Source organism: Numida meleagris, chromosome 3 (assembly GCF_002078875.1).
Source record: "Numida meleagris isolate 19003 breed g44 Domestic line chromosome 3, NumMel1.0, whole genome shotgun sequence".
Classification (NCBI taxonomy): domain Eukaryota; kingdom Metazoa; phylum Chordata; class Aves; order Galliformes; family Numididae; genus Numida; species Numida meleagris.
This window is the reverse complement of record NC_034411.1, coordinates 42,743,668-42,768,672: the sequence shown is the minus strand read 5'-3', so window position 1 is coordinate 42,768,672 and position 25,005 is coordinate 42,743,668. Positions and strand designations below refer to the sequence as shown.

At 39.1% G+C, this 25,005-nt stretch overlaps 1 protein-coding gene across 1 annotated transcript; it reads right to left on the bottom strand.

The window, feature by feature from the left end:
* On the bottom strand, positions 1 to 24,417 carry RNASET2 (ribonuclease T2). Its single transcript, XM_021391437.1, has 10 exons — positions 21,932 to 24,417; positions 18,112 to 18,216; positions 16,860 to 16,926; positions 12,859 to 12,914; positions 11,921 to 11,978; positions 10,920 to 10,990; positions 7,150 to 7,263; positions 5,042 to 5,087; positions 4,490 to 4,564; positions 1 to 2,419 (listed from the first exon to the last, which is right to left on the bottom strand). Exons 2-10 carry the CDS (start codon positions 18,198 to 18,200, stop codon positions 2,228 to 2,230), a joined length of 768 nt encoding a protein of 255 aa, XP_021247112.1. The 5' UTR covers positions 18,201 to 18,216; positions 21,932 to 24,417; the 3' UTR covers positions 1 to 2,227.

The window sequence follows — 25,005 nt, the reverse complement described above, 5'->3', positions numbered from 1 at the left end:
TGATTGTGATTATGCAGTTTTTAATAGCTTTTGAACATTAACAATTTCTCACACAATTCCTGAATAAAGCAATCCTGTATTAGTGTTCTTAGTTGCAAACAGACGTGTTATCATATGCAATGCATACACAAACATATACACATACAGAAATTTTATAAAGCACTGTCTGCACAGCTGTCTGCCGTTCTTGTTATCAGAATATTATACATAATTATTAAAGTCAGCCCCAGAGAAACTACTGGATCATCACAGCACTCCCTGAAACATGGCCAAAAATACTGATGCACAATAGATAATTTCTGGTCTTTGAATCACCATCTGCTCAGAAATGCATGCAAAGTTCTCATTGAATTTGGTAGGAATCCTGCAGACGCAGTCAAAAATAGGATTCATCCTGTTACACACTTGAAAAAAGATGTAAGGGTGAATTTCAGCCAACCATACGTCACCAAAAAAAACACCTACATCTCAAATTTAATACAATAATCCACCCCTCGAAACTAGTTCACCCATGAATGCTAACACATTTAAAACAGCAGGGGAATTTATACCTCCATACAGCAAGTACCAAATGTTGCATCCTCTGCCTTTTCCCTTCAGAATTCGACATTTTTGATGTCAAAGTTCAATTTTCAGTATTTCCAATAAGACAATAATGGTGGAATAATGTTTATTCTTGAAAGATTAAAGAAAGAATAAAATAATAACTTTTTGTGTTGATATAAAGGCTGTATAGAATACTCCAAATCTGTTACATTAGTATATTCCTCCCCTCAGGAAGGAAGGAAGTTTGAATGAGAAGTCCTCACTTTACTGAAACATAGACACAATAAAACGCAGATCATAGCCATTCTTATGTATTAAAAAATATAAATTAATTCAAGTTTCTACAGAGAGGACCTGAACCTCCTGCCCCTCCCCCCCTCTCCCCCCCCCGAAAAAAAAAATACAACAAACTACAGCATTCTGGAATGGCAAGGTAACATAGCCTTAAATGAGAGGTACAGGGACAAGCAAAATAAAGTAAATATGGATGGTTTCTAAACCTAAAAGATATAATAAACTTGTTCTTAACACTGCTTTTTGTATTTTTGCAGTAATATGCTTTTCTAACAGATGGTTCTTTGAGCCGTAATTGTCTTTCAAAGACAATTTGAGACACTTGCATCACCATAGCACTGCGTAGAGGATCTCATCTAAATTGGTCTTATTTGGAAGCATGCAATTTTTTGGCTTGTCATTAATTGTTATGAGATAAAAAAACACCATTGCACATTTGTACTTTTCACTGAAATTCCTGCAGTATTTACTGCTTACCTATAAAAAGCTGTTTCTCAGAACCAAGTGATTATATGACAATCTGATTCTTAAACAAAACTTCAGGCATACACTTCTGTGGAAGTGCTAACTGTTCAAATACAATAAAAACTAAGAATAATTTGTTTCCAGAGTCTAATATTATTTTCCTATAATAGGAGACAATTTAAAATCAGTCACTCAGATTGTACACAGATGGTATAAGTCACTGTACCAAAATCAATCTAAGAACAGGTAAGGCTGCAAATACAATCTTCTTGGGGCTCTTTTGGCAGAGATGCCAATAAGAAGTAGTTAATAAAAGGCTGTCATTTGCGGGCACCTGTGATCTCTGAGTGAGGAAAGGTTTAATGCTACATAATATGTGGCCTTTGTTCAGTGCTTCTGGAGAACATATTTACACAAAACTTCCAGACAGATCAAGTTTTTCCATTTTACAATATTCTCAAGAAATTGTCATCTCACCTCAAGCTGATAAGCATCTTTTCAAAATAAAGAATGACTTAGCTACCCTGAGTCACTGCCAAAAAACATGTGGCTGAAGTGGCAGATTTAACCGCAACTGAAACTAAGAAGTCACAGCTCGTTTGAACACTGACTCAAATTGAAAATAAGCCAAGAAGTACAGACAGAGCTGTAAATCAGATTCTGAGCTCATCAAAATCAGACCAACAATTCAAGACTTCAGCCTATGTAGCTGGTATTACAATGCACACTATTCTCTTTTAATGGTCAAAGCAGTTTTACTTTTTTTCTTTTCCAGCAGAAATCCCCTCAGTATACCTGATACAGGCACGGTTTTGTAATATTGCTAACTCAAAATTGCTTTCCAAGGTGTAACTTTAAGGGACTTTTGTTGTTGTTGTCATTAATTTGTTTTGTTGAAGAAGTTTTTCAAGCTCTTGAGGCTTCATTTATGATCTTGGACTTGTGAAGGATAGTAGACTGGAAGAGTGTCATTGCAGACAGATAACTCCTCAGTTACAAGCTGCAAGTTGGTGCACATTTGGTTGAATTCACCCTTTGGCTCTGTGCAGTTTCTCAGCTTCAGTTCTTTGGTGAAGCAGAATTCAATCTGACCAAGTGTTTGTGCTTTTTCACCCTAGAAACATAAGGGATGAGATCAGCTTGCTATGAGGAAGAAATTATACCCTTTTGTCAAATATATTGCCTTACCTATTGAATACAGTAGTGCTTGCCTGTACAATTGCCTTTGGAAAAATGTGAAGGAGACAAGTACCAGAAGCATCCGCTCCAAACAGCTTATAGAACATACTTGTCTATAAGGAGCAAGTAGACAAGGAAATACATTCCAGCAGTTCAATTCACTAACAGTTCAGGGAATGTGGCCAACTAGCAAGCCTTATTAACAAATATCGTGGCAGATTATCTTAGCATTTAGAAAATTAGTCCAATACACAGAAGTTGTTCATCTTAGTGATGAGCTCTGGTTGAACTCTGAGAATATTAAAGGATATGCCTGACCTGAAAGGCACCTTTCACCAACTCTTTTACAGAAGGATGGGAATTGAAGCAAAAAAGCTCTCCAAAAAAGAGAAAAAATACTTGGTTTTATAATAGTTTTTACTGAAAGGAATACAGAAGTAGACTGCCAGAATTAGTGGAAACATCATTTTTTGGATTGCAGAACAGGCTAGAAAAAAAAAACACTGGGCATAAAGAAAGAATTCTTTCACGTGAGAATGGAGATTATAAGGAAAATCACAGAAAATGCACGCACATAACAAAGTATACGTGGAAAAAAGACCTGTTTTGAAACCGTTAAGAAAGCACAAAAAGTGACTGCATCCCTCTGAAAAGCCACATTCAACTCATATTCCTTTGTTGCTTAGAGTAACATAAAAATACATTAAAAAAATAATTTTAACCTCAAATTCTTTTATACGTGAAGCAACTTCTGAGTGTAAGAATCTCAGAGCACTACTAAAGCAAATGAGCTGACAATATAAGAGCTATTAAACTCCATCAGCAACTGTATCTTGGGAAGTTTTCATAAAACTGCCGTCTGTGTATGGGCCATAACTCTGCCAAGTGTGGTAAACTACTTTTATCAAGCTGAGATAATAAGGAATCTCCAGGAGAGAGAGAGCTATCTTGCAGGGATTTTTGTTGTTGCTGTTTTTTGTGGCTTTTTTTGTGTGTGTTCATGTTTGTTTGTTTTTTAGAGTCACCTTTGAGGAAACAAAGTGACAAGTATGCAGCCTACCCACATATTGTTCAGAATACTATTTTGCTCCTTCAAAAGCATTCTTAATTCAGATAATGAGAACAAGTACTTTATGCTACAGCAAAGTCTGTGTACATTCTTTACTGTATTGTGATTCACAATACAATCCTTGGCAAGGAAAAACACAAAGAAATGGAAATTTTAGACCATAATGGCTCAAAAGGAAAGACTACAGTCATTCTGAAACACGGTGACCATCGAAACACCTTCATAGCTCTTCAGACAGGGGCTTTTGAGAACAAGCTCAGAGACAGGGCTTTAAACTGCTTTATTTCTGAATCATTCTTTACAGTGAATAACTTCAAGCAAAACACAAGCCATTCACTAGCGAAGTAAAGACTGTTTTTGATGGACAGTACCCTTGTCAAGGGCAATACATTAACTGGCCCCTTTCAGTTCATTCTTACTGGTCCTAGTAATTTGCTATACAGCAATTAAGCCTTAGCAGCAGCAGTAGAAAGTACTCACATGCAGTTTACCTCTGGCCCAATGAGTACAGCATTCTGTAAGAGATGCCTGTTCAAATTTTAAGGCAAATAGGGCTTAAAAACCCAGAACTCCCACTTTCTGGGTACTTACACTAAGAACAGAGCTATGGCATAAGGAACAAACACTTCTCTCCATTAGCAATATGTCTGTGTTAAGAAGAGGCTATATCGACAGTAATATAAGCTGAACTCAGAGGTTCCAGTATGCAGGTAATGCTTTTGTGAACTCAATTCTAAGAACTGAGCAATACCCAGTCTCCAGGGAGCTGCACACACAAGGAACACTCAGACCAGAGCTTTACTACGTAGCAGATTTTTCCCTATTTTTGCTTTTTTAAAAATTTTTTGATAAAATGTGTTTGAAAGCGATTATTTTGTGAGCTTTTTTTGTGTGTGTGTTTGGTTTTATTTTTTATCTATTTATTTATTTTGTTACCTCTTCTGGAGGAAGACATTGGATCTTTGGTGTTACACCATAAAATTTCATAAGCAATTCCTTTATAGTAGCCATCTGAAAAAATAAAAAGCTTGTAAAAATTAATAAGTCACCAGCACATCTTCCAACAGATCTGACATTTGTATGTTTGCAAAAAGTTTAAGATAAAGCACAACTTCAAATAAAACACATGCAGTTAAGGAAAGATCACTTACTCTCTATAAGCTCAAGGAGGGAAGGTTTAGATTCAGTGTCAGGGGGAAGTTCTTCACAGAGAGAGTGGTGAAGTGCTGGAACAGGCTGCCCAGGGAGGCTGTGGATGTCCCATCCCTGGAGGTGTTCAAGACCAGGTTGGATGGGGCCCTGGGCAACCTGGTCTAGTACCAGATCAGGAGGTTGGTGGACATGCCTGTGGCAGGGGGGTTGGAACTTGATGATCCTTAGGGTCCCTTCCAACCCAAGCTATTCTATGATTCTCTCTGGAAATTACTTGACTTTTACTAGAAGTAGTATACACTTGTGATGTTGTTTTTATAAAAGATCATTTCTTACCTGGTAGTAGGTACTGCTTGGCTTTATCCCAGCTTTCAGGAGGAAACTGAATGAAAGACAAAACATTTTCATGGTTCTTGTATGGAAGTGTAACTTGACAAGCATTAGGTAAATTAATAATGTTAATGAGAACTTAAAATGAGGTTGAGCAAGGGATACTTGTCTTCCATCCTTTGCCAGGCCAAGGGAAGGCGTCCTTTTCTTAAAAGCAACTTCCCACTTAACTCAGCAGGGTCAGCAAGAACCCTCTGTTCTACCTTACTCTGAGGAGCTGGAAGAGGGACAAGTCTTCAGAAACAAAAAAAGGACCGTGCTAATGCTACTGTCATTTGCTGGATCTTTGTATTCCTCCGCAGAGAGCCAGTAGGGCACCTTTCCCTTGCCATACTCCTGTGCTCTGGCCACTGGGAGGACACAGGATCTGGGTTAACACTGTTGTCAAGTTAGAAACATTTCTAAAAATCACTTTGTAAGTATGTTTTTTTAATAGAACAGTTGTTCACATAAGAGAAACAAGGTAACTCTCAACAACCTTTGGCGTATATACCCTATCCTTTAGATTCAGCCCTGAGGAAAGTTCACACTTTCAGTTGCTAACAAAACTCAGGACCCAACAGATGCTGAGCCTTAGAATACCAGCTTCTTCACTTCTTCAGTAATACACGGGAACATTCAACATCTCTTAGGATTTAATGCATGAGTGCTAATAATGCTCAACCCTTCCAAGGTCAAGATCTGCACTGGGGAGATCTACCCCAATTGTCTAAGAGTCTGCTTGTTTACAGAAACATGATGTTCTATCATCATTTTACAAGAGCCTGTATGATATCCTCTCTATATTAAGATCTCTTTAGGAAAGCTGTAATCATTTAACACTACTTTTTCTCACAGAAGTATAAATGAAGTACAGTGAGAACAGTAGCCATCATTTTTCAGCAAGATTAAATTAATTATGTGGGTGCTTTGTTCCCTCCCCCCCTTCCAATGAAGCGTATGCTATGAGCAATTAACTTCAAGATGTTTCAATCTGTATTCTTTTTCACTATACATGCTGATTTAGAGCCACACAATTGGTCATTGTGCCATCTGTAAAATGTTCTAGTCACATAGCTACTTAGGCAGTTGATTTATCAGATACTATTAATTTTAACACAACATGACATGCACTGTGTACAGAAAAACATGATTAAGTTTTACAAGACACCTGCAAAAACATGAGTGGGATGGGAAAAAGATATTTCCTTTGTGTGTATGCAAAATAAATAAGATTATTAAATAGACTGCTTGGATAAGATACTCACAAAATATGAACTGGATTTTTTTTTAATATGTATACTTTTCTAGATGCAAAAGGAGATTTTTTCTCCTCTCTCAGACAAAGAGATGTTTTGTGGTCAACAAACCTGAGTTAAATGTTTTCCCACTCATAATAAGCATTGACCAGGAAAGGACTCTGGACTTTTGATATTCATTTGTAGCCATGACATGTTCATACAGTGCTTGGACAAGTTCCAACACTTCTATCAAGGTACTGTATCTGCAATTGGCAGTCCTTTGGAACCATTAGGAGGAATCAGCTCCTAGGACAAAGCAAGAATGTCAGACAGTGGTTGCTTCTGAAAGGAAAGCTGAGAGCTGTACGCACCAACTGAACATTGCCCTTCTGGACAACCTTCCTTGCTCTTAGCTCTCAGCATCTTCCCAGGATACTCTGCACAATTTTGCCTGCAGCTTGCCCTTTCCTCTGAGCACAAAAACTGTATTTTCTAAACACAGCTGAGTGTTTAGGTATCAGTACAATTCAGAGGTCTGAGGCTCTTGACACTTGATTTAGAAGTTTACAAGTGACACAGCTTTTGGTAGGGAGATACAGCTGATACAGCTTCTCAAAGTTTAACAGCTTGCATTAAAAGGTCACTATGAAGCATGCTGCCTTATCAGACTGAAGAGACCAGAGACATGTTTCTCAAAGCAGAATAACCCTCTTTTATATCCCAGTACTAAAAATTATTTATACCATGAGATTTTTAGACTCATTTCTTAAGTTAGATTTTAAATTTATAGAAACTGTTTGAAGTAAGAGCAGACCATAGAGTTCATTAACATACCCATTAAGATCAACATCCTGGTAGAGTTCCAGGGTTGTACTAAAATATTTCTTCTGAGAATCAAGGATTGGAAGTGTGGCTGCACAAGTGCCATGTTTCTCCCACTCGTGTTTCCTATAGGAGGAAATCAAAATTCAAGTTTTATAAAACATTATTTATAGCAACACCTATTTATTTCTTTTAGTAAAAGCATTTTTCCAAGAGCTTTGGAACCTGTAAGGACAATGAGAGAAAAGCCAAAGCCTCTCATTGTGGTTTGTAGCATCAGGCTAAGGAAAAATTCTTCGAGACAGTAAGCCACGTTAAAAATGTATAAATGAGCCACCCTTAACACTGGCAGCCGCAAGAGAAAAACTTTTCAAATAAAGGTAAGAGCTGCAGAAGAGAAAGGACAGGATAGCATAGCGGCTTGGATAATAGCATGGACCTGGGACATTCTAAGTTACTATTGTGTTTTGCTATAAGTTATATACACAAATTTGTCTTAAAGTCTCTTAGTAATGGTTCTGCTCTCTACCTGCAATCCCACTGAAAAGATAACACTTTTTTTTTTTTTTTTTTTTTTTTAAATTCTGCACTATCTTTCCAAGATTGAACATGGCAAGGTGTGGAGATGCTAAACTGAAAGGCACAGAGCTACCCACAGACACTCTCCAAGCTTCATCAGCTGCAGCAAGCCAAGGTCACACAGGACCCAAGTTTTTGCACCAGTCTTGTGAATATTCTAGAGTTGAGAGCTAACTTAGAGTCACTATGAAACAAACAAGGCAACTTTTAAGATTACACTTCTTTTCACATTATTTCACTTCTGCAGCACAGCCATGTGAAAAAAAAAAAAAAAAAACAATGTGATGCAGATATAGCTAATTCTGACCATTCAGCACAGGCATCTGAAATTTCACCTTCATCGCTTCCACTTAAACACAAGCTGAAGCAGTTAAACAAGTTGCAGGAAAAAAAAAAGGAATGATAATTTGTTTACAAATTGAAAGAATGTCTCAAAATGCTATTCACTGAGACATTATCCTTCACATAGGCCACAATTAGACAAGGTTCTTCTGCTCGAACCTCAGCTGGGCAGCACGTGGATGCAGAACATGGCCACTTGTGTTTGTGAAGGTCAGCCTCCCTTCTGTACCACTTCATACTCATAAGCTAGGCAGTAGCACAGAGAACATGTGTTAGCTGTCAATAACTTTCTGACATTTTGTTTTCTTTGTAGGGCACAAGTACTTTCACAGGCACACAGTAGTGGGGGTTACAGCACTAGACTGGGTTCCACAATATAATTTGTCCTTCCCCATCATTTTCTAGATGGTGCTCTTAAGATACGAACACTACACTGGCATACCTAAAAGCTAAGTTCTACAAACGGAGTCTTAAGGGACAACAGAAATGCAAAGGAATGAAACTGATACAACTCAGCTACGTGGAAAAAAATGCTAAACCCCAAGATTTTGGGTCTTGTTAAGTATAACAAGTTCAGAGTTCCCCAACCTCAACACCCCAGCGATACTGCACACAAAACTGGAAACACGTCAGGTGGGTTCAAGAACTGCAGAAACCACCAAGCTTGAAAACTGGTTCAGGGCAGCAAGAACCCACACCTGCAAGTGCTGCCCACAAAATGTTTAAGATGAGGGACACCCAGCTGCCCTGAGCAAGCACACATTCCTTCTGCTATATCAAATGTTTCAACTGATCCTGAAGGGAATTCTCTGGGTCTAGAAATTTTTTTGTTCAAAAAATTGTAAGCCTAAAACTTCTTCAAAAAGGGTGTTTTCAGTTAGTAAATTTTGAGAGGCAAAGCACACATCCTGTTATAAGGCATTCTATCCTAGACAATTCAAACTATTGGGTAACAATTGCCACAGCTCACTAGTAAACAAGGTGAACAGAGATGTGCAGTTATCCTAACAGAGGCACCTACAGTCATTGTTTAATTCCTCTGAAGAATCTTGATCTCCTCCTTTAAGTCAGAAATAAGTAAGAGGTAAACACAGGAAGAAACACAGTAAACAATTAGAGAAGTCTTGGAAAAACCCTGATGTGATACACTAAGATATTCAATAACCATTCTGATTGTCACTCCTTCTGTTCTTTGCCTAACTAAGGTGCCTTCAGTCTGCAACAATGAAAATCTTAGTTTTACCTACAGATTCCCATTTCTGTCCTATTTTTTTTTTATATAGTAGAGGCGTATTTAAAAAAAAAATGAAGGAAATACACTATTTTAACTGAATTAAGACGTACAACAAGAACTTACTGGTCTCCAACTAGCGTAACACTTGCATTTATAAAATCTGCAATTAGAATTGCCAATTAAAGTGCTCGTCACCTTACAGAGAGGGAGTGAATTACTCTGTCAATCAAAATACTGGTTACAGTGTTCTAACCTAACTTTTCTGTTACTTTTATACTAGTGATGTTTCCCAGTACTGAAATAAGTACCGTTTGCTAGTTTTGAACTGAAACAAAAAAGGCTGTGACTGTACCTGTTCATACCTGCTGCCTACCAAAGTATCTGTGTTAGTAAAATAAGGACTGGTACGCACTTGCTTTCAGAACAGGTAAGCATTCAGGGCATGGGACGGGCTAGATTTAGGGCACGTTTTTCTTATTCCCTTAACAGTTTAACTAGGCATAAACTTGTGATGCCACTGAAAGAGGCAGTCATACTCTCTCCAGCACAATGCAAGTAGAAGAGTATAGAGAAAGCAAGATCACTTTTTTGGGGGGAGAGTTTTGATGTTTAGACTGCTGTACAATACTTCTAAGACCATTTTAAGACTTGGAGGACAAAGATCTTCTGTGGAGCGAGAATATTAAAAGAGACTCCCATTTCCTTCAATGTTCTGCCCTAGTGACACAGGGAGGAAGTAGTCCAAAGGAAATCCCCAGAGCTAATCATAGCTGAGAAAGCTGGAGGCAGCAGCATTTAAAGCTACATGCTCTATATTTTATCTGATGTTATTATTGTCACAGTAGGTCCGGCAGAAACAAATCACATCAAATTGTTGGTGATTTTAGTTTAATAATGCACTCAGACTGAAGCCTGCGCAACCTCAAACATCCACACTGCTCTTCAGTCCAAGCACCTCGTGATACAAAAGCAAAGAGGAGCAGGATAAGAAGGAAAGTACACGTAGTAACGTTGTCAGGAGAGATCAAAATCTCCTTCTCCCTTCCCATACACCAAGCAGGTTGATCTCTAAACAAATCCCAGGTTGATCTGATTTTATGCTCCTAGGCAAGTAAAGAGAAGTCTGCAGAGATATGTCTAGGACCACCCAACGCATCCTATTTTTCCATTTCCATCCTCTGTGAGAAAGCCAAAAAGAAAAGGCCCCAAAGGCAGCAACACAGAGAAGCTAGCAAGGCAATGATCTGAAAGCTGCTCTTGCAGCTAGTTTTGACATCCCTACAGCATAACCACTGTGCAAGATTTAGATGTGTCAGCTGCAGCTGTTTATCTTCCCTGAAGAAAAAGGGAATAACAATATTCTCTCTCTCTCTTATTTTCACTAAGGTTTGCTTAAAAACCTTTCCCGTAGCTCCCTCTTCAGCAGCTGCATTTTGAAGATGCTATATTAAGAAAACTTTGCGGAGCGGGAAAAAAAAAAAGATCAGTGTGTCAAGATGTACACTTTCAGTGGCTTCCTGGATGCTGCTTCTCATGCATAACACCTTCCCTGAAAGATAACTAATTCAGACTGACTTTTTTTGAAAAATAATATCCAAAGTTGTTTTTCAGTTTTGTTTGTACTTACCAGAATTGGGTGCGATTCAGAGATGAATGTATCACATCAGGCCAATAGCGTCTCATGTCTGACAAAAGATCCTACAAAATAACACAATTAATTATTAACAGACTTACCTGCAGAGCTGAAAAGCTACTTCTTACAAAATCTACATAAATTGATAATTTTTCTAAAACGGAAGCTTTATCTTTCAGCATCACTAAGAAACATTTACCTGCAGAAAAAGAAAAGAGGTCCTTTCTCCCAGTTATTCTGGAAATGCTGTTGGAGGTGGTGACAGGCAGATGCAAATACCTGAATATCTAAATGTATTAGTACAGACTAGTAAGATTTTATTTCAACTGTCCCTGCAGAAATTGTTCCATCATGGAACTTTTCACTGTTGTAGGACCAAGTTTCCCATTCCCACTTAGAAAATATCTGGGAGAAGCTGCCTTGGAGGTTGTGGAGTCTTCCTCCTTGGAAGTATACCAAAGCTGCCTAGACATGGGCCTGGGCAACCGGCACTAGGTGCCCTTGCTTGAGCAGGGTGGGGTTGGGCCTTATGCTCCCTGGAGGTCCCTTCTAACCTGTTCTGTAACTCAGATGTGGATATTTGTAATAAACTGATACATTAAAAAAAAAAAAACCACACAACAAAAAAAAACCCTTGACCTGACTGTAACCTCTCTTTCACAGATACTGGTTACCACTGGAGATCCAGTGCCTACGATCTCTAGGTGTTTTCTTGCTACAGAGGAAGCGGTTTAACAAGATAAACCACATGTCCACAAAACCAAGTACAAACAGCTGCTACTGATCACAGGCACCGTGACTTCAAGCAGTACCAGAAGCACTTTATCAACTTTTGGAGTCTTTAGAAAGAAAAAACACCAACATACCTCTCAGCAAACTACAATCACAGAAATATATTTTGAGCTACACATTTTGGACATAGGAAGCACAAAAGCAAAGGTACTGAGCTGTCTGGATGACATATTTTTTTTTGTTTCTTGTTTTAAAATAAATACCTTAATCTCTGTGACGTTGAAATGCCATGTCCTATTGCATTCTTCACCTTTGTCAGGCCTAGAGAACCAAAATCAAAATGAAAAAAAAGATGTCTCCCACCTTTAGTAATAGCAAATATATCACAGTCTCAATTTTAAATATTCAAGATTATAGCCATAAATTTGATTTTTGAATACAAGTCTTGCATCAGCATTTACAATGTTTTACAAGTAAAAATTCAGTACACTAATTATGGCTAAAACATTTCTCATGTAAAGGCTCTTAATTAGGCCCTACAGTTAATCACACCGTGTAATAAATGTACAGAGGGAGCACTGATACTGAAATTGTCTTGCACATCATGTCACAAATAACACTGAGCTCCCCAACCACAGGATCAAGTGACAATTCTGCAAGCATTACCAGACACTCACTGGAAATCTATATATAATACTGTTCATCCTTCCAGGACATACAGCTTACCAACCTCCTGTACTGAATTTTTCCATGTATTTGTCATGAAAACCTTCAAATTGCTGCCATGGACACCAGCGCCATGTAGTTGATTCCTCTGAAGCAAATCAGTTTTTCCTCGACTTTTACAATATTTGTGCTCAGTTAAGATATTTGCACGCAGTCATGAGTCACTAACAAAATCTGTGTACTCAGGACGAAAAAGGGGAAGCCATTACTTCCCTTTCTCTTTGAGAACATCGGCGATTTTATAAAGACACACATAAACAAAATGCTCATGTGAAAAGAAGATTTCAGTAGCTCAGTGACTCATACGATATGCAGGAATGCATGCCAGTTTTATATCAGAACAGATTTTGAATTTCCAATAAAAGAAAGGCTTTTGTTTAAAGAAATCACAAAACAGAATGAACATCGAGCCCTAAACATTTTGGAATGAACAATTTTCTTAGCAGATTGAAATAAAAACACTCAACAACCATACCACAACCCATGAATTGTCCAGTAGTCTGGAGGGTCTTGACAATCATTAGCGCTCATCTGTGGAAAACAAAAATGCAGAATATTTGTTATATGCATCCAGAGATAACAGCTTAGTGCAAAAAACAAAGCACATTCGCTGATGGCCCAAAGCACTAGAGAGACAAGAGAGCTTCTGCTTGCCCAAATCAGTGATTCCAGGTACCTGAAGCCATCATAGATTGTGTTGCTTAGCTGTGGCCAACGGCCATTAAAGTTTTGAAACAGGTCAAGAGAACACCAGGGATATTCCAAACAGGCAGTGTGAACAGAAGACAAAGGACAGATTCTGAGCTAATAGGAAGTAGCCTGATCTGTGCTAAGTGAACGGACCTAAATCTACATTTATCCTATATTGTAGGTGGTGGTTTTCATTTTTTTTCTCATCACCAGATTGTTCCAAGAGGTGTACAGTCATCAAAATAAAAAATATAAAAATAAGCTGTAATATTGGACAAGCACACAACCATCTTTAGAAGCCCAGGAGTAGTCTTGTTAGTATTTTAAAAAATTAAAAATACAAAGAGTTGATGAAAGAAAAAAGTGCTTATTTCAATTAAAATGATTAGAATGTATTTTTAAACTATTTTGAGTCAAGTGAAGAGAGAGAATAGCAAAGAAAACGTACATTGCAACCAGTGTTTCCAGTCAAGACTTCTGCTAATACAGGAGAAACAGCCTACACATTAACTATTGTTTAGAACAGAATACATAACCCTGAGCACACAAACTAAAATTTCTGTATTCATACATCACAGAATAACATCACTGTTTTTTCCCTGATTACCCTGCTTAGTAATTAGGTCTCTCTTCAGTAAACAAATTTCTCCATTAAATAACAACCTCCTCAGACTTTCTTTCCCCCAAATATTAGCTTTTCTTTTCAGCTTTGTATTGCACATCCTGCCTTAATTATGCCACAAACGTCTTTTAGAAGATGCAGGAGCAAGAGCGGAGCGTAGAGAAACTCAGAGAAAGATCTGTAATCTCACTAATTGCTTTCTGCATGCCACACGCCAATGGCAGCAAAACTGTAGGCTGCGCAGGACTTTCTTACAAACACACACTGGAAACGAAAATGATACAGCTCCTGTCAAGACAAGCTTTGTGGAGTTGAAAGAGTTCCGCCATCCAGCCCAAAATACAGCAAATTAATGGCCAGTGACTAATCATCTCCTGAAAAACAGCCTGTCAGCTAACCAGCTTGCTCAACTGGGGTAGGCACAAGAACAGCACAGTTGTGCTCCTTACCCAATTTTTAACCGCAGTTCCCTAACAAAGGAAATACCACCACATTTTTCAATTCAAGTCAGCTGATACAACCAGGGTTTAGGCTCAGACCCAGGACTCGTGCTGTTTCCAATCTGAAACAACATACTCTGGAGTCAGAAGGAAAGGTAAAGACCCAAAATGTGGTCAGACAGCCAGCATCTTTAGGTCTCTCCCAAGACCAGACAGGGTACCCCAAGTAACTCAGAAAAGCTCAGTGACACAGCACTGAAAGTCACCAGCTTGTTTCCAGCGGGTAAAAGCCTCCTCAAGTCATGCAGCACTGAAACACAGTGGACAGAAGAAGTGAATAAAGATCTGGAGTCATTTTAGCTTTAGGTCTATGAAACGCCAGGAATTAGCTCTCCCTTATGATGGCACTAACTCGGCTTGCAGTTTCATCTACACGTTTCCTGATGTTGGTGTTGCACTGCAGGCCAGCAGCACAGTGTGGCCATTGCCACCTGCAACACACTAGGTCACACACTGCACTCTTTGGACACCTTCTTTCACTCTCTTTTCTAGCTCTAGCCATGGCATTTTTCCAATTTCCTTTTAAATCAATATTGTAAAACGAGAAAATACCAGCACATGTTTAGCAAAAAAGACTACAGCAGGGCTTAGTACCCACTTCTTCATCTTTCCCATTCTCACCAGAGCTAAATTGGAACTAAATTGTGTACACACTTGCATCAGATTTTCTCTATTTCACAAGGGAAAAACCCACAGAAGTTATCCTCTTTTTACAGTCTCCGATATGCAAAAGCTGCAATCATAAACACTTATCTTTGCAAGTTCTTGAATTAAAGATCTGTCCAACTCTATAAGAAGGGAGGGCAAGTCCCTTTGTTTGCCCTTGAGCAGCTCCTACTTCCATCTAACGCAATTCACACTGATTTTTGACCAGAAAGTTTAAGTCGGACCTTACCACAGCATTTATCCAAAACAGTACTCTCCAGTTCAATCGTGCAGAACACACTCAGTATTAAAACACAAGAGCTGAACGCAATTACATACAGATTAAAGCACAAGGTGAGCCAAGAGAGGTACATTCACAAATTTCTGGTACGATGAACTGCGTCCACTGCATTTTCAAAAAGGCCCTTCAGGACTTGAAAAACCTGAAACACTTTTTCACAAATATACAAAATAGGTAGGAATTAAGATGCAGGTCATCTGCACACCTATCAAGAACACAGTATGTAGCAAAGTCCTCAGTCTATAATCAAGCTCCTTTACACAAGGTGCATAAACTCCTAAGTACTTGCACAACACAGTGTATCAAAGCTGTTTTTAACTTAAACAATATAATGTGCTTGCAGTTTGCTTCATCCAGCTATTGTTTTTCCTTTTGATGTCATGCCAACAGTTTTAAACTGAAATAACACAGCAATCATGTCTAAATACACTGAAGATGCAGAATAATCTATCCATCTATATATATATATCCAAAACCAAAATTGGGAACCCCTCTCAAGTTAATATATTATCTGAACAAAAAGAAAGCAGTTCTTGGAATAGAGTTGGAATCTCCCTTCTTCCCATGACTCAGGGAAATGAAACTGGGCAAAATGTTATTTCATATGATTTTAACTTCAGTTTTCTGACCCCCTTCAAAAATGAGCAAACAAGCAAAAAACACCCTGGCCATTCCTCAGTCTCAGCTAAATACATCTAAGTTTTCATATTAGTATCTCCCCTACATGCTTATCATAAAGCATACCCAGTTCTCCACAGAAGTTTTTGACAGCGAGTTTTGCTGTTACTGCTTTTACGTGTAGCTCCAGAAATGGGAGAGAGAAATAAACAAGTACATAGAGCATTAAGAAAATCCTCAAATTTGTAATAAATTAAACTAAGTGTCACACAAGTGGAACCTTTTTGGCTCCAGAGATATGTGCCTGAGACTGAGGCTTCTGCATTATCCACTGAGTATTCGATCCCTGCATCAGTAAGTCTGATCACATCTTCCACTTTGGAGTATGGCACTTTTTTTAACTCAGCTATATCAGAAGAGGCCTTCTGTATTTCCCACAGAAGAAAAATGTTCTACTTACAAGGTGGTAATAGGTATTTAATAGAAAAAGGTGCATAAAATTATATCTCTAAGCGATGCTCCTGAAATACATATATATATAGGAAGATAGGGTTCATTTTTTGTTTCTATCCCCCAAATACAGAAGTGCTCAAAGACACCCGCCCCCCCAAAGCAGCTTTATAACAGTGCTCTTTTTTTCCAGATTGAATCTGTATTTGATGAGTTATCATACAAACTTTGGAGCCAGCATTTTAAAGCTAAAATTCAATGCACAAGAGACAGCTCAAGCACTAATCTGCTGTCTTCAGGCAGACAAGGCACGCGAATCTGCTTACACAGTCTGGTAAAAGTCCAGGGTTAAGCTGAGGACTAACAAAACATGACAAAACATGTAACAAGCAATTAAGGCTTAGTGTACAGTATATCCCACATTAACTATTATATTTGAAGTGCACACACCACAATCCCATCCTGTTCAGTGGTACCCTGGAGTACAGAGAAAGTTGCAAAAGTTGCATCGAGATCAGCCAGTATCTTTATTACAATGTAAGCGTGCAAGCAAGATGAAATACCCAATGGGCCTTATTAATTCCCTTTTTGAATATTTATTGCCTAAGGCTCCCTTTGTCCAGATAAAAGGGAAAAAAAACAAATCTCACCTTGCATACAGTCACTGGCCAATGGTGAGCAAGATACAGCTTTTTCCAGGTGTGAGGGTGGCTATCACTGTAAAAAGAAAAACAAAATTGTTTTTCTCAAGTATTTTAAGAAGAACATCACCTCCAGCTAGCAGCACAATGCCAGCGATGTACAGAGGATAACGCACTGACTTCAGTGCTGGTTGTTGTTTATAGCTTCTATTGCAATATTTAAGAACTCCAAACACTGTAGGACCGAACAGTAATAAATTAGATAGAAACAACATATTTAGAAACCTAATTGTTAAACATATCTGCATCCTAGCTCTATATGCTTCCCATTTATTTAGATATGGAGGATACGTACTGTTCTGCTTTACATTTAGAAAAGTACCTACTGGCAAGCTTTTACAACACCATCAAAAAAAAAAAGATACATGCTTAGAACATTATTAATCTTGTAATTCTGCTTGATGAGTACATTAGCTGAAAAGAAAGCATACAACTTATACAATTTTCTTGGAACTGTAAGTACTCCTCTGAAAAACAGACTACAGATAACCACGAACAACGCAGCTGACACTGCAAGAGATGTAATTTCATCCATCACGTGTCACCATACTTTCAGACAAAATAAAATTTAGAATTTAAAAAAATAAGAATAAAGAAAAGTAACGTAAAGTAAGCATTTCTGAGGTTTATCATTTTACAGACAAACACTATGTTTTAAATGCTTAATTATATAATTTTAAAACATTTTAGAAGTTAACAAGTTGTGACGCAGTATTATGGTTACCTAGGGAAGAATATGCATGCTAAGGGTGCTATAGAAAAAGTTCCATGAGAAAGCAATTTCTCAGCTTGAAGTAGAGTTATTCTCACGTTACATCACTTGCTAGTTTTTTCTCTGGTTTTGCTAGTTCATAGCAATTCACAGAATTTATCCAAATAGCTCTGGAACAAATCAGGCATAGCCACAATGAAAGCTATTAATACTTCTAGCCAGTCTTTACTACTGCTGTGGAAATCTGAATAAAACAATTCCCTAACATCGTAGAGCACTTCATTTCCTTGCTCAAAATAATAAAAAAACTCCTTGCTTAGAAAAATAAATATCATCTTTCACCTGTATTTGAAATACCAACTTCTGAGATGACAAACATGCCAAAACCAGTTCTCATAAAACACTTTTTGGCTAATGACAGATAACAAAAATGATTTAGGTTATTTAAGAAGTAACTGTTAGAGTCATATGTTGTAAATCACAACTTACCTGAAACGGAATTTATCTGAAGTACACCAACAACATGATGCCATAGAAAAACAACCCAAAATCCAATAGTGCAGCTTAGTGGGCTTCATCTTGCTAATCAAATATCTGTTTAAAAAAAAAAAAAGTGTTGAAAGAAGAAATTTGTTGCTTTTCCAATGTTCTGCATTGCAAGAGTAGAAACAGAAAAACACAAGTACCTCAGGAACAGTATACAACATGAATTCTACACTACAGATTTACAACCATGATTAAGATTAGGGTCTCTTTCAAGGCTATGCTAGATTTCCCATCTTATATGATAATTTTTATATACTAATACTTTTATTTTTTAGCTTGTACTTAGTCCAAATAGGGCCATTCTCCATCAAAGATGCCTATGTTTTCTATACAAGCATAGAATCAACTCACGTGCTCAGAGTAATTCATTAAAGAAACTCTGAAGCTAACATCAAACATTCATGTTGGATTGATCAAGGCTGACATTAGAAAGCCACAGGAAGTGAAGTAAAACGTCTAAAGATGCAATTTCCCCTAAATGAAGATTGGCTACTAAACTGAAGTTGCTGCTTAAATTGCTGAAATTGCTGCTTAAAAACAAATTGGTGCCTGTTCTTGTTGTAAACCTGCAAGAGCCTCTGCCAAAACATACACCTGCCTGGGTTACTTACTACTTTTTGAACCTTAAAAATCAGGGGGAAAAAAAAAACTTTCACCAACAGGTGACATTCAATTGGCACAGGTCAAAAAACTCAAATGCTCCAGATACAGACAGAAATAGAAGCACGTACATGTATTTACATGCAATCATTAACACTTCACTGAACCTCCTTTCCAACTTCCTCATTTTTACAGCCCTACAAACTGCAGTAAAAGAAGATACTCTTTGTGTAGCCTATGACGCCCTTCCAAGACGTCTCACTACACAAGTGATATCCATTTTTCCATGAAGACTTTTATATCAGTCCTCTCTTATAATGGTCAACCCATTTGGCTATAACAACTGATTTTGGGAAATTCTAATCCACACCTCTTCATAAGCAAGAAGCCATTTCTCTGTTGTTATCCAGTGGTCTGGACCAAGTAATGAGCCCAGCACTTGCATTTCTGCCAACATCCATGGTAGAGCTCACTCATGATTTCACCTACTGTTATTTTTAGCTGATAACCAAGCAAGCAAGACTTCATCTATCTGCATGACAAACAGTTATCAAAGTTAAAACGTAGAGATACGAGAATTCTTCACATAAGATTCAGCTTTGCCTTCAGAAACAGCTTTTGTCAGTCAACAGAAAGTGCTAAGACAATAATGTCACACGCTGTCATCAGAAAGACTACACTGTGGAAAAGACTATCCTAAGTAGATCGTAAAATAAATAAACTAGCAAGCATTATGGCATTTCTTTTGCAAATTGGTATGACCTAAGAGGGCAGGCACAAAGAAATAGAACTTAGTTGAAAAAAAGAAGTGTAAAAGTCATAATCTCCTCTTCTCATTTAAGTCTTACACTTGGTCAAATAATGACCAGAGAGAGGTCTTCAAAAACGCTGTTATCAGAACAGCGAAATGCTCTGTTTTTTTATGCACACTGCTCTGTCCCCTGAAATGGGAGCATAGGGATAACAGGGACAGCCTCTACATTTTTATATAAAAAAGACATTTTTTCACTGACAAGCAATACATAACCTGAGGTTTTAACTTAGAAGACCCTAGCAGAAACTGGAAAGAAAATGCAGCTATGACAACACTATCATGACAGATCAATTTACTCCAGTTCATCTTTTACTGTCTGTTAAATTGAGAGTGGGAGGTGAGAATTGTGTCAACCTCACCCAAAAAGCACTCAGAGGATGCAGCCTGAAGAAATACACATCCAGACTACAACTGTATTAACAACTGAGATTTGCATTTTAATGAAATTTTGCTTTTGTTCACTAAATTATACTGGATTACTAACCCCACATGTAAAATAAAAGGAAAAGATTAACAATTTTATACTAACTATATGCTGTTATTGAAGGGAACAGAGATTTTGTAATATGAAAGTGAGTTATAAATATTCATGATATTCTACAAGATTGTAATTAAGGTAACCTGCAACTTCGAAATGAAACATGCTCAAATGTATAAAGCCGCTATTTGAAACTTCAATCTATTGACTCATTTTCCCCATAGATCAAATTACAAGTAATAAGAATAGCTTCAGGATGATACCTGGTTTACTGTATCTGGATACTAACAGAGTGCATGTTAGTAATCAAGTCAGGATGAGCCCATTTTCAGTTATGTGAACACTATCCAACAATGAAAACAAAATTACCTGTCCAGAGTACAAAGGACTGGGGAAGAACTGGGTTTTGTAACTGTAGTGGAAATGCTAAGTCACAGCTTGAAGCAGTGATTAAGCACCTGGTGGGAAGGCAGGGTCAGCCCAGGGGAGCTCAGGTGCACGCAATGCACTTGAGTGACCAGAAGGTGTGGAGCCAGGATCTACTCCTTCTCAGACCTCATTTAAGGGTTGGTAAGGGGGGAGGTAAGGGTATCTCCCTAGAGATCCTTGCGTACCTGAAGTCCTCTGAAGGTATGTAGTGTCTTTTCCTTATGTCTGTGCCCATGGCTGTTGTGTTTGAGTGAATCCTGACTTGCTACAGCTTGGGGCTTTGCTGCTCTGCTGTTATTGCTATACTTTCCATTGCATTAGAAATGTTCAGCATGTTAAGTTCCAATACAGCATGCTGTACATACTGTTGGCATGCTTCTTTTGGACATCAGCTGTTAGTTACCTTTATTCTAGTACCTTACTTTCTTTTTTGGCTTCTAACAATTAGTTAGTCTAACAAACCTCACATAAAAGCTTCCTAGTTTACCCTTTATGTTAGCCATATAGACTCAAGGAATAGGCTGCAGAAATAATTCAGGCACCTGTTGGTAGACTTGCATCATTAACAGCATAGCTTACAAGAGTTCAATGTGGGCAGCAACAGCTGGAGAACTGGGCACTTGCCTGGCACCCAGAAGTGCAGAAACAAGTATCCAGGCTCAGTACCATCTTAAACAAGGGAATGAGTGCTACCCTGCTGCAACAAGTCAGGCAGTGCAGTTACTAAGCTGGGAGTCAGAAGCATTAACTTCACTTCCAGTAATGCTCCCAGCTAAAGCAGGGTCTATGTCCCAGCACTCTCCTGGGTAACCATTCCTTCATATGCTACACTCACAGCTGCTGTTAAAGCAGGCCTCTTCCACCGCCCCTTGCACAACCCAGCCCGAGGCAGCCCTGGTGCAAGGCTCTTTCACAAACAGCTCTGTTCTGCTACCCCACCAACCGACTTCCTGGGGAAGTCCCAAGCAAGACTGTGCTGTGCCTTCCTCATGCACTAACCAACACGCCGATCTGCTTTTAGCACGGTGCTGAACGACTTAACTTCCTGCCTACTCCTGAGGAAGAACCACCACACTTTATTACAGATAGTTGTCTACGAAATGCAGCACTGCAGAAACCTCACGGGGACTACTGCAGGCGACAGGATGATACCGAAATTGATGCCTAAGGACTAACTACAGTTTTTCCAACTCTGGGCAATGCTCCTATTTCTTTGGTAGCCCTTTAACTTGCTCCACAGGGAGCCGAAGGCATAAAACGCGAGACCTGGCCCGGCTTGAGCCCTCGCCGACTCCAGCCCTGCGCACCCGCCCGGCTCCTTGCAAGCCAGTCACCCAGTGGAGTGCAAAAGCCCAGGCGGGATACCTCGGGCCCGCCCTTCTGCCGAGACACGGCGGTGCGGCACACGCCGAGCAGGCAGGCCTCCGCCGCCGCTCCCTTACCTGCCACTGCCGGGGCTGCCTGAGTCTCCCTGCAGCGCGGGTCGCACGGCCCGGATTGGGGCAGGGAGTAGGAGCACGGGGCCGGGCCCGCCTCCCCGCCGCGGCTCGCACTTCCGCCCGCCGGCCGAGCTGTGTGCAGGGCCGTCCAGCGGGGAGGGGCTCTCGGGGACTCGCTGGGGCCTCTTTGTGTTTGATTCGTCTGCCCGTACGGCAAGCTGTTGAGTAAAGAGAGCAGTGAAGAGGATGCTGACACATCAGTTTGTGTATGCTTCCTCTAAATAATGGGGGAAGTTTGGAAACAACAGGCAGCTTCCGAAGAAGAGAGAACGCAAAGGAGTGAATCACGAGTATCCCGGACCGGACTTGGCTCTCGTGTCTTCTCAGCGCTGTGACAGACCACGAAACAGACTCCAGCACCTGCCTCTGTGAATCACAAATGCCAAGTGGTATTATTAATTGCCACTGTATGCTTCTGAACTATCGGGGGGTGTCGCAGCCACTCTCCATTAATGCACTTGAGAAATATGTGGGCAGATCTACTTCCACAGGCAAAGCAGCATTTGTTTTGAACAAATTAATTATGCTCTTGGCGATTAAGATCTTCATTCAAAGTTACATTATTATTCATTGGTAATGCATTCTAGTCATGTTTACACATTTACACAGTAAGAAGGAGGATGAGGTAAAACTAATCTTTGCCCTTTCTTTGGAAATATGAAAATGTCATGCTGAACGGGATGAGTGATCCATCTGCTGTTGTTTTCAGAAACAGCAGCCCGATGTAGCAAAAGTTTCAGAGATTTTGTTGAGACTTAAAAATATTGAAGTTCTCCAGAGCCTTGCATTCATCACTGCTTCTCCTGTTGTTGCTGAGGGCATCACCCCTCCATCTGGCACAGAAATCTTTATCGCTGCTCATGGAGTCATCAGGCACGGATACAGAGTTATTCTCTGATCCTCAAATGCTATCTTTGCAGAGTAGGGTTGGAGAGAGTGGTCTGTACTGCCTGTGTGACACAGCGTGCAAAATGCTGTGCTCCACCATTTTTTTGAGGTACAATAGACTTACACTCTGAGGCTGCCAAATTAACTCTTTGCACTTTGTGAAAACTTAGCCCAAAGGCTAGTTTCCCATTAAAGTGGATTTAAAGAGAAGTTAAAAGCTCATTTAAGATTATGTAGGCTCATAAATAACTTGGACAATGAAGTCATGCTTTTATGTCCTTAGATCATCACAAACTAGTGCATATTAATGGAAGCTATTATTAAAAAGAATGTTTTTGATAAATATGAGAAAGGCAGACAATGGGGACCTACTGGAGATAATATCGCCCTAAGACTTTCCATTTAATATTTATCTGTGTACTGAAGACAAGAACATTGTTAATTAAAAAAAAAAGATGCAATGTCCCCTAGGCCACTACTTTTGAAGATATTGGGGTCCATCAGTGCTGATCACTCTTAAGTACCCGCACTTCTGATCTCTTAAGAGGGAAATTCCAAAATGTCAGAAGTCAAGCAGGTGTGGCAAAAGGCTGGCTTGCCTCAGCAGGGATTTTCTTCTAGAGCTTAAATGGAGAAATAGTCTGTGGCTGCAGGAAGCAAGGTCAGGCAACATGGGAGGACTGCAGAGCTACTGTTGGCTACTGCAGGGAGAAAATGTGTATGGCCAAAGCTCAATGAGAGTTAAAGTGGGCCAGTATGGGGGGGGGGACAAAAAAAAGGCTTTTAAAAATGTATTAACAGCAACAGGAGGACCAGAGGTAACACTGGTCTGTTACTTCATGAGGATGGTCACCTTGCTCACCTCACCTTTCTGCTTTGCTAAGCAGAGGCATTTAGTGCCACCTTTTCCTCTGTTTTCAACACTAGTTATGGGCTCTGGTTCCTCCAGAGACCTCAAGCAGTTTGAGATTCTGTGATAAACTTTCATATTTGGTTTCCCTAGCACAAAACCTTGATTACACTTGTTGCACAAATAGAATGAACAAATCTTGACTTTACTCTTAAATATGCATTAATAAAGCAAACATTTGCCATACTCTGATCAGATACACAAATTTTGGAATGAATGTCTTAATTTTAAGGAATTAGTCTGTGCATGATTTTGAAAGCTTGATTTAAATCATGTTAAGAACTATAGCAATGCCACCATTCTTTTTTTTGGGGGGGGGGAAGGGGAAGGAGGAGGAAATAATGCAGTGTTAATTTTACTGAATCTTTTTAAACCTATGTTTGGTTTCCCATGAAAAATACTTTTTGTTCCTTCTATGGCAACATACGAGTCACATTTACATTGTTGTGTAAACAGTAAGGATAATTTTGGTCTGTCTCTTGCAATACTGTTCTGTGATTTCCATAAAGGTAGACTTGGGAATTATATAGATGGGAACATTTTCTTCAGAATGGCACTGTGAGACAATTTGAGATGGTACACTGTGTGCTGGATGAGAACTTGGACAATTAAAAATGCTTTCCTGCCCTCTATGTGAAGATTACTTACTAAAGTAATATTCTGGTGTTTTGCAGAACTCAGAAGTGGTTATCAGTAGACTAGGTTTGAAATATTCTACGTGTACTGGAGAGCTGGAAAGCAGTGTTGCTAAAATACTGAAATGACTTCTACTAACAACAAATGTTCTTCTGCTGATTAACTGTCTTCTAAGACAGTTTGCTTTGCAATTTCTATCAAGTATTTTTTCAAGAGGGTTTTGTCAGGGCAATGAAACAGAAGGCTGGTGCTTAAGTTGCATTTATCTCACAGAGGTGCAACCAGAGTCACTCATGGTTTAGCTCTAGCAATCCCTGGTGTATGGTTTTGTATGATAAGATGAATTTTCACCCGATTGTTCAGCCATTTATTTGGAAAGTTTTTATACCAACAATGTATTTATCCTCTTTGCTACTAATACCTTCCATTCGTTCACAGTTTGAAATGTGAGGGGAAACAGCTTTAAACTGGAAGAGGGTAGATTTAAACTAGACATTAGGAAGAAATTCTTTACTGTGAGAGTGGTGAGACACTGGAACAGGCTGCCCAGAGAGGCTGTGGATGCCTCCTCCCTGGAGGCATT

Excerpts from the sequence above, each read along its gene's own strand:
- RNASET2 (XM_021391437.1), bottom strand. The coding sequence starts at position 18,200 with ATGAAGCCCACTAAGCTGCACTATTGGATTTTGGGTTGTTTTTCTATG. Across the intron at positions 11,979-12,858 it reads TGGACAATTCATGGGTTGTG|GCCTGACAAAGGTGAAGAAT; the intron begins GTATGGTTGTTG and ends TTGGTTCTCTAG. Across the intron at positions 10,991-11,920 it reads TCAACGTCACAGAGATTAAG|GATCTTTTGTCAGACATGAG; the intron begins GTATTTATTTTA and ends GTTATTTTGTAG.